General features: G+C 48.2%; 1 protein-coding gene across 1 annotated transcript in view; it reads right to left on the bottom strand.

The window, feature by feature from the left end:
• Window positions 1–10,287, bottom strand: part of LOC111230426 (titin-like) — a 203,286-nt gene that overhangs the window by 17,669 nt on the left and 175,330 nt on the right. The window contains 17 exon segments of the mRNA XM_022757167.1: window positions 42–353; window positions 567–869; window positions 969–2,700; window positions 2,990–3,324; window positions 3,416–3,715; window positions 3,853–4,140; window positions 4,251–4,544; window positions 4,668–6,434; window positions 6,666–6,965; window positions 7,095–7,245; window positions 7,350–7,501; window positions 7,617–7,916; window positions 8,027–8,314; window positions 8,409–8,705; window positions 8,803–9,105; window positions 9,226–9,813; window positions 9,970–10,266. Of these exon segments, the coding sequence (XP_022612888.1) occupies window positions 42–353; window positions 567–869; window positions 969–2,700; window positions 2,990–3,324; window positions 3,416–3,715; window positions 3,853–4,140; window positions 4,251–4,544; window positions 4,668–6,434; window positions 6,666–6,965; window positions 7,095–7,245; window positions 7,350–7,501; window positions 7,617–7,916; window positions 8,027–8,314; window positions 8,409–8,705; window positions 8,803–9,105; window positions 9,226–9,813; window positions 9,970–10,266 (8,007 nt within the window).

A 10,287-nucleotide genomic window follows, 5' to 3' on the forward strand; every position in this document is an offset into this window, starting at 1 on the left:
ATCAAAATCCTAACTGTAATGCCTTTTGAAGTCAAACTTACAGTATTCATCCTTGCATGTGACCGGTCCGGTGGATTCTGAGGGAGTGCTGTGGACACCGGCAGCATTCTTGGCGATAACACGGTACTCATAGGTCTCTCCCTCTCCCAGGTTAGTCACAGTGAAGTAGTTCTCAGTGATGGTGGTGTAGTTGCACTTCAGCCAGCGGTTGTCGTCCCACTCGTCAGTACTGTACACCTTCTTCTCCACCACGTAGCCGACAATCTTGCTGCCGCCATCGTTGAACGGCACAGTCCAGCACAATGAAACGGAGGAGCGGCTGATGTCCGTCAACTCGGGTTTACCAGGAGGATCTGAACGAGGAGGGGCAGAAGTTTATCATAAAACCAGACCACAGATTAAATCACACAGCTTCTTATGCCCTTTAAGGCTTCATTAAGGTTTTTTCTGAGGTTTTAGCTGAGTGAGATGAACAGTAAAGAACAAGCTTCATATCAGATTGACTCACTGTCATGGTGAATAGCTGTAACAAATGTTTGTAGTTAGAAGATGAATGTTTCCCTCACCAACAGGATTGAGTGCCACCACAGGTCTGGAGGCCTCGCTGGCCTTGCTGAGTCCAGCAATGTTCATGGCGTACACCCTGAACTGGTACTCCAGGCCCTCGATCAGGTTGGATACCTTGTAATGACACTCCAGGCAGGGCAGTTTGTTTTCCCTCACCCACAGGATCGTGTTCCTCTCCTTCTTCTCAATCCAGTAGCCTGTCACTTTGCTGCCACCATCTGCATATGGTACATCCCATTTGATGCTGATGGCGTTGGCAGACACAGATACAACATCTGGACGAGTTGGAGGACTCGGAGGAACTGTGAAAATGAAGAGGAGGTGAGAACAGGGATTCTTGATTTGAGCTGGTTCTAAACATATTTACTGCATTAAACTTTGGCATTTATTTTTGAACTCACCGAATGGATGCTCAATAACAACAGCAGCAGACTCAATGGACTTGCTAACTCCGAACTTGTTCTCAGCACACACCCTGAAGGTGTACTCCATGTACTTGGTAAGATGAGTCACTTTGATGGTGGTTCTCTTCACACTCGAGTTCACCACTTGCCAGGAGGCAGAGCCAGACTCTCGTTTTTCCACAATGTAGTTGGTGATGTCAGTGCCGCCATCATCAGCTGGATCAGACCAGGACAGGGTGCAGCACTCTGAGGAAACTCCAGAAATTTCCACAGGGCCTGATGGTGGAGTCGGTCTGCCAACAACAACTACAGTCACTGTGAACGTCTTCACGCCAGCAGCATTCTCCAGGGTCAGGTAGTACTTGCCGCTATCGCTTCTCTTGCTGTCTTTCACCACCAGAGTGGTTCTCTCCTTTGTGGTCTTGATGGACACTCTGTCAGTCTCCTTCAGCTTCATCTCCTCCAGCTTCCAGGTGACCTTGGGTGCAGGCCTGCCACTGATAGGGATGTCGATGGTGAAGGTGCTGGAGGTCTTGCAGGTGATGAGCTGGTTGGTGATGCTGCTGAGGTCAGCGGTTGGTTCGATGCGAGGTTCCTTAATGACCACGGAGCCGAAGGTGCCCTGAGGCTCGCTGATTCCAGCATCATTCTTGGCCTTGACTCTGAAGTCATATTCTGTGTTCTCGATCAAACCCTCCACAAGCATCTTCTGGGACTTGGTCTCTCCATAAACAACCCAGCGGTCAGTGCCTTTAGCTCTGAATTCAACAATGTAGCCTCTGATGCGGCTGCCTCCATCATGCTCTGGCTTCAGCCAAACCAGCGAGGCTGTGGAGTTGGTGGTGTCGACAACATCCAGTCTCTTTGGTGGAGGAGGTTCTTCTGTGGCAATGATGGGCTCTGTCAGCTCATGGGGTTCTCCCTGGCCATACTGGTTAACGGCAATCACCCTGAAGAGATATGGCAGGCCAATCTCCAGACCAGTTACCCTGATCATCTGGCGAGAGCACTTGATGCTGACCTCCTGCCAGGCCAGGCGGCTGGCCTCACGCTTATCCACGATGTAATGATGGATTCTGGATCCACCGTCATTGGTTGGGGCATCCCACATCATTGTCAAGGCTCCCCGGGTAACGTCTTTAAAGGTGATAGCACCTGGAGGTCCAGGAGTATCCAGCACTTTGACAGTAAATGTAATGGACTTGCGCCCACTGTTGTTCTCCAGAGACAGGGTGTATTTGCCTGCCTCATACCTTGTGCAGCCTTCAATGGTGAGAGTAGAGAAGGAATCTGTGGTGTTGACATCAGCCATGACAGGCAGCTCACCGTCTGCCTTAGACCAGGTAGCAAGTGGAGCTGGTTTGCCGCGGAAGTCCACGTGAAGCGTGACCATGCCACCATTCTTTACGATGTGAGTTTGCTTGAAGTTGGCGTCAATGTCGATCTCAGGAGACGTAAGTCTGTCCAGAGCCTGAACAGGGTTGGGCATCTCTGAGGCTTCACCTTCTCCTGATCCATTTACAGCGCTGACCCTGAACTTGTAGAGCTCTCCAGGCACCAGGCCCTTAGTAGTGTACCTGGTGTGGATGCAAATCTGGCTGTTGACTCTGTGCCACTCCTCCAGACTGGCCTTACACATGTCGATATTGTAGCCAATGATTTCCATGCCACCATCAAAGACTGGCTTGGTCCATTCCAGGGTGACAGAGGACTTAGTGGAGTCAATAACCTGTCAAGAAAGAGCAGAGTTCACAATATAATTTCTAACTGATTCTTTATCTTTATTCTTTTTCCTCCATCATCTATCATTTATTGTTCTGTACTAAAGCAGCCCCTACTGTGTGCTGATCTTCGACAGCAAGACTGACAATCCAAAATAAATTTCCAATAACTGATATATCTGACAATATATTGTATATGTCTGTCATTCTGTTCAGATTTCAGTTTGTTGTGCAATGAGAACAACACTGAAGAATGAATGAATGATACGATTTCTTTCTGCGTTCCTGCAATCCTACCTTGATCACTGTGGGAGCACTAGGAGCACTGGTTGGTTCTCTGCATTTGAAGAGCCTGGAGGTGCTACTGGCTGGGCCGACACCGGCGCCATTTTCAGCCATGACGCGGAACTCGTACTCGTTGCCCTCGTTGAGGTGGGTGACCCGGTGCCTTAGCTCTGTGATGGACCTCTTGGAGGAAACCTTCAGCCAGCGCAGGCTCTTCTTCTCTCTCCTCTCCAGGATGTAGTGTTTGATCTCATTGCCTCCGTCCGACCTTGGCCTGGTCCAGCACAGGGTGATGCTGTCTCCAGTCACATGGGTGGCATCTGGAGTACCAGGGGCATCGGGCACAGCTGAGGGAGAGAGTAGAAAACATGGTAAGTTATAAATGTTAGTCTGCAGTTTGGTTTGTTTGTTAGACAATATGTGAGTGACTTTACTTACTGTATTGCATCTGTGCAATGATAGGATCAGAGTCCAGTGGTTTGCCAACACCAAACTTGTTGACAGCAGAGATTCTGAACTGGTACTCGTTGCCCTTGATGAGGTTGGTGGCATTGTAAGAGCAGGCTTCACACTTGGAGGTGACCATGGCCCAGGAGATCCTGGAGGTCTCCCTCTTCTCCACCACATAGTGGGTGATGGCAGCACAACCGTCGTTCTCCGGCGGGTTCCACCACACGGTGCATTTCTCAGCTGTGATGCCGGTGAAACGAATAGGCCCCTCGACAGGTCCAGGGGTATCTGATGCAAATGAGAAGGTAGAGGTATCCATAAACATGAGCTGTAAAGCTTTCATAAACCCCAGGTGTCAACAGAAACAGGTTTGGAAATGTTTGTCTCTAACAGATATTGAAACATAATCATCAGTTTTCACCAACCTTGTACTCTGACGTTGACGTCAGCTTTCCTGGTACCGGAGCTGTTCTTGGCCTCTACAGTGTAGATTCCACGGTGGTTCCTGTCAGCATCACGAATAAACAGACTGCTGGTGCCAATGCCAGTGGTAATCTCAATGTCGATCATGGTCCTCTTGTCGATCTCTTTGCCATCCTTATACCAGACAACCTGGGGGACGGGACGTCCAGTGATGCTGCAGCAGAGCTTAACGTTCTCTCCGGCCCTAAGGGTGACCACCTGGTCTGGAGACCATTCAATCTCAGGAGCAACTGCAGATGCAAAAAGAATGAACAAATGAGAGATCGGCACAATCAAAGGCATGTGTGAAACACACTATTTATGATGATTTGTCTATATATTTTGAAGTTGAAATACTTACTGCTCTCATCCTTGGTCATGATGTATCCAGAGGAGTTAGATGGTGGACTGACTGTGCCCACAGCATTCCTGGCAATCACTCTGAACTCGAATCTGTCTCCAGCAGACAGACCAGTCACAGTGAACTGGGTTTCACTGATATCAGTGAAGTTGCACCGCAACCATTTGCCTCTACCTTGGCGCCTCTCCACACTGTAGGCTACAATTTTGCTGCCACCATCCCTCTTGGGGATGTCCCACTGAAGGGTGACTGAGTCTCTGGTTACATCGATACAGACGGGGTTGCCAGGTGGATCTAATGACACATGAAAGAAGCAATTTATTGATTGTGCTTGATTGTAAAATCCTGAGGTTGATGAAACTGGTATCTAACTTGACTAGCAATACATATATATTCTAGTATCTCAAGTGCACTTACCAACAGGGGAGATAGCCAGTGCATGTTTGCTCTGTTCGCTAACAGGGCTAAGTCCAGCATTGTTCTCAGCATAGACTCTGAAGGAGTACTCCAGTCCCTCCACAAGACCAATGATTCTGTACTCTTTGTTGGAGATGATTGTGGAGTTGACCTTCTGCCACAAGAGGCTATTCCTGTCCTTCTTCTCAACATGATAGCCCAAAATAGGGGATCCTCCATCAAAACCTGGGGCCTCCCAACTGATGGTCATACCATCACTGGTGACATTGAAGGCCACTGGCTTTCCTGGGGGGCCTGGAGGTTTGTACTGGTGTTGGGCAACAATGTCTGAGGAGTTGAGCGATTCACTGACTCCATACTTGTTCTCTGCACGGACCCTGAACTGGTACTCAGTTCCCTTAACAAGGTTGGGGATCTTGAAGGTGGTCCTGACAACGCTGGAGCAGACCATCTTCCAATTGGCCTGGGAGGTCTCACGTTTCTCCACGCTGTAGCACGTGATCTCGCCACCGCCATCCTCCTTTGGTTCATCCCAGGAGATGATGATACTCTGAGCTTTAATTTCATCAAAGCGGATAGGGCCAACAGGTGCTGAGGGGGGTCCCAGAGTGATCACATTGATGTCAAAATAGTTCTTGATGACTCTGTTGTCCAGGACCAAGGTGTATTGGCCAGCATGCTCCTTCTTGGCTCCTCTTACTGTGACTGCAGTCTTGTTGTCAGTGGTCCTGAAGCGAATCTTCTCGCTTTCCTTCAGCGGCAAGTTATCCTTCAGCCAGCTGATTGCAGGTCTTGGTTTACCCTTGAAGGGCAGTTCAATGTGGATGTTCTGACCAATACGAACAGCAAGCTCTCCGTTGGGGTAGTCACTGAGGATGGCCTCTGGTGGAATGATGAAGTCCATCACTGTGATTGGACCAATCTGGGAGAAGTCGCTGTTGCCCTTCTCATTCTTGGCAAACACTCTGAAGTCCATGACAGCATTCTCCTTGAGTCCCGTGACCTCGCAGCTGCAGCGCTTACATGTAGCACCCAAAGTCCAGGTGGGGTCTTCCTTGGTTCTCTTCTCAATGATGTATTCAGTGATGTGGCTGCCACCGTCGTGGTCAGGTCTGGTCCACTGCAAGGTAACAGAGGTCTTTGTGGAGTCCACCATCATCAGCTGTTTAACAGCTCCTGGAGTTTCAGTGGCTCTGACCGGCTCAGTGGTCTCACAGGTGTCACCCACACCAAACTCATTTTCAGCAGACACACGGAAGAAGTAAGCTACATCCTCCTCCAGACCCGACACCTTGTAAGTTGTGTTGGCGCACTCAGCGGTGATCACCTGGTAAGCCTTCATGGTGGAGGCCTTCTTCTCGACAATGTAATTAGTGACAGGGGAACCACCATCAATGAGAGGAGCCTCCCAGCTGAGGGTCAGCTTTCCTCTCGTGACGTTCTTGATCATCATTTTCTGACAGGTGGATGGACTGTCCAGAACCTTCATGGAAACAGTAATGATCTTGGGTTCTCCCACGCCATTCTCAATTTCCAGCAGATACTTGCCGCAGTCATCGCGGGTGATCTTGGGTATGAGGAGTGTAGTGGCTCGCTCAGTGCTGGTGATGGTGTAGCGGTTGTCACCAGCCATGTTGCGGTCACCTCGGCGCCAGGTGACGTTTGGGGCGGGGCGTCCCTTCAAGGGGATAAACACCTCCACGTCACGGCCAGCCTTGGCTGTGTACTGGGTTGTCATGGGAACATCCAAGTCCAAATCAGCCTCCTCTGTTGGAGAGAATTGGAGAGAGGCAATAGGTATTAATAATAACATAATTATAAGCCATCAGAGTAGATTTACTCAGCGTAACAATCAACTTTATGGCAATAATTTGAAGCCATAAAACAATAGAAAATAGCTTTACCTTAATGAAATACCTTAATGAACTTCATCATAAAACAAACATAAAAGATTCATACCCTGTGGAACATCATAGAGGAGTTTATATGACTACAAACCCAAGATATCTTTGGCTTGCACAGGCTGGTACATTTTGATGTCCTCTCCTTTGCCCTTGCAGTTGACAGCACAGACTCTGAAGAAGTAGTATTGTCCAGGTTTGAGGTGTGACACCACATACTCGCAGGTCTTGACCTGTGGGTTGATGGTCACCCATTCTCTCTCCTCTGTGTTCATCTGGTCCAAAGTGTAGTGTGTGACTTCACTGCCGCCATCGTAGACAGGCTTCTCCCAGCCGAGGGTGATGGAAGTCTTTGTGGAGTCAACCACACGTAGCTTGGATGGCTCACCAGGCAGATCTGGAGAAGACAAAAGGGTGTGTGGTAGGTGTTCAGCAGTTTTATGTGAAAACCTTAATGAGAGAAATCTTAAGAAGAAATTCCTACAAGGTTGTCATGGTGATGGTGAAGTGCAAATTAAAAGCATACCAATGGGGTCATAGGCTTTGTAGAGGTCAGAAGCCTCTGAGTAGTTTCCTGCTCCAGCTTTGTTGACAGCACAAACTCTGTACTGGTACTCATTGTTCTCCGCCAGGTTGGAGACTTTCTGCCTGGTGTCTCTGATGGTGCCCTTCACCACCTGGACAAAGAAATGGACTTTATGATGCTGACACAGAACAGTTTTCAGTTTGACTCCTTATACGCTTAAATAATTTATATAATAATGTAAGTCAGCCAACAAACCTTGAACCACTGAAGACTCCTCTTCTCCCTCTTCTCCAGGTAGTAGCCGTCGATGTCGCTGCCTCCATCTAATGCTGGTCTTTCCCAGATGACTGTCATGGTGGACTTGGTGATCATTGTCACTTTAGGCTTGGATGGCTCGCTAGGAGGAACTTTATGAAATAAAAATGACCAAGTCAGATGAAAAATTGTTTGTCAAATCTAATAATCAACTCTGGATTGAACAGCGGTTGTGTGAATGATGATGAGTTTATTTTGTTTCCTCACCAAATGCATTCTTTGCAATTACAGGCTCGGACTCCAGTGGGTCTCCAATGCCGTACTTGTTTATTCCACGGACTCTGAAGATGTACTCATTGCCCTGGATGAGTCTGGGCACATTAACGATGCAGTCGACCAGTTTCTCTGAGACAATAGACCACATGACCCTGCTGGTCTCTCTCTTCTCCACAATGTAATGAGTTACCATGGCACCACCCTCATCGGCAGGTGGGGACCACATGATGGTTATGTTGTCAGCAGTAACCTTCTTAAACTGGATCTCTCCAGCAGGAGGGCCTGGTTTGTCTAGAGAAGGGAAGGGTACATCCATGAACGTAAGGGTTCATACTGCATATACTGTAAAATTGATTTCATGCATGACAAAAACTGCTGCCATTTAAATAATATCTGAATACCTTGAATGAGCAGCCTGACGACACCACATGCAGATCCCAGAGAGTTCTTCACCTTGACCTCATAGGTACCAGAATTCAGACGAGTGGTTTCCTTCAGGAACAAACTGGTGTACTCAAATGTGTGTTTGAAAGAGAGCTGGGAGGTGGGTTCAAGCTCTCTGCCATCCTTAAACCACTCAATAGTGGGAGCAGGTTTGGCTATGATATTAAACTTGAGCTCCACATTAGAGCCAGCCTTGTGTTTGACCTCACTAAGGTACTCCTGAGGTATTTCAATCTCTGGGGCACCTGGATGATGAACGAAAAGACAAAATGATTGTATAAAATTTTGTGATAATCCACAGTTTGGAATAGAATGTTCAGAAACACGAAAGAGACCTACCGTAGGTGTCGACGCATGTGGCTGGTCCAGCAGTCATGGACGGGTTGCTCACTGAACCGACAGCATTCTTGGCCTTGACTCTGAACTCATATGTCTCGTCCTGGGTGAGGCCAGTCACAGTGAAACGGGTGTCTGTGACATTGGTGAGGTTAGCCTTGGACCACCTGGCACTAACACCTTCTCTCTTCTCAATGATGTAGCCAGTGATCGGGGATCCACCGTCGTAGTTGGGTTTCTGCCAGGCCAGGCTGATGGAGTTCTTGGTGATGTCACTGATGCGCAAGTTGATCGGTGGCTCTGCAGGAAAAGACAGTGGGAAGTCGTTATAAGACAACTGTGGCAGTAATCTCACATTCCTTGACTTTTATAGAGGGTTTTTTGACATTCCACTCACCACAGGCATCAATAGCCAGCACTGCATCTGAAACCTTGCTGAAGGCACTTATTCCAGCAGCATTCTCTGCTGCCACCTTGAACTCATAAATAAGTCCGGCATTGATGTTGGTGACCTTGAAGTGTGTAGCACGGATCACCATCTTGTTGACTCTCTGCCAAAGGATGCTGTTCCTGTCCTTCATCTGGAGGTGATAGCCAAACACGTGGCTACCACCATCTGACTTGGGCTCCTTCCAGGCTACAGTGACTGTCTCCCTGGTTACAGCAGTGATCTCTGGAGTCGATGGAGCCTCAGGAATAGCTGGCAAGTAAGAAGCAGAGTTGGAGGGTTTACACGTTCATTGTGAAAAACAGAGTAGAAAAAATAATAAATGACGATAAAAGAGGGAAGAAAAACCCTCCAAAAAGAAAGATTGCTTACTGTAAGGAAGGCTGACAGCGACGGTCGGTGAGTCAATATGCTCGCTGACTCCATATCTGTTCTCAGCCCTGATTCTGAACTGGTACTCCAGGCCAGTGGTCAGCTTCATGATCTTCATGGTGCAGCGGGCCACAGCAGAAGAGACATCCATCCAGTTGGCTGTGGTGGTCTCTCTCTTCTGGATAATGTAGTTGGTGATGGGGCTGCCACCCTCATATGCTGGCGGGAGCCACTTCAGGCTAACGCTGTCCTCTGTGATGTCAAACAGCTCCACAGGTCCAACTGGGGCACTAGGACGGTCCAGAACCACGATGTTTACAAAGGACTTAGTGGTTCCACTTGAGTTAGAGGCAGTGATGTCATAGCGTCCTGAGTCTCCAGCAATGCTCTCGCGCAAAGTGATCTTGATGCTGTCAGGGGTGACCTCAGAGTTGAACCTCATTGTTGACTTGAGCAGCACATTATCCTTGGACAGAGTGACTTTAGGCAGAGGTCGGCCTGTCAGTGGGATCTCACACTTGAGGGTGGAGCCGGCTCTGACATACACTGTATTGTGAGGGAAGTCCTTCATGTTGATCTCAGGAGATTCTGCAACAAAAAAGTAAAAAGAGAGTTTCAGCAGATGAAATTAGTTGCAATATTGTATCATTTGACCTTGTTAAATACAATTACTACAAGAATTTATATTGCGTTATTTTTCACCAATTTGTTGACTCTGGTAAATTTGACCTGTGTGTAACTTACCAAGCTGGTCTTTGACTAATACGGGGTTGACCATTTCTTTAACGTCACTGAATCCAGCGTGGTTCTCAGCTCTGACCCTGAAGAAGTACTCAGCGTTCTCCCTCAGACCAGACACTGTGAGGTGGATGGACTTGGTTACACCACACTTAACCCACTTCTCCTGGCCTTTCTCCAGAGCTTCCACTAAGTATCCAGTAATTCTGCTTCCTCCATCTTGTTCTGGTTTGGCCCAGGCCAAGGACACACTCTCCTTGGACACATCAGTCACACCAAGCTTTGGTGGGGGGGTTGGTTTTTCTGGAGAAAGAAGACATAATG

Source organism: Seriola dumerili, unplaced genomic scaffold, assembly GCF_002260705.1.
Source record: "Seriola dumerili isolate Sdu_G_001 unplaced genomic scaffold, Sdu_1.0 BDQW01000266.1, whole genome shotgun sequence".
NCBI lineage: Eukaryota > Metazoa > Chordata > Actinopteri > Carangiformes > Carangidae > Seriola > Seriola dumerili.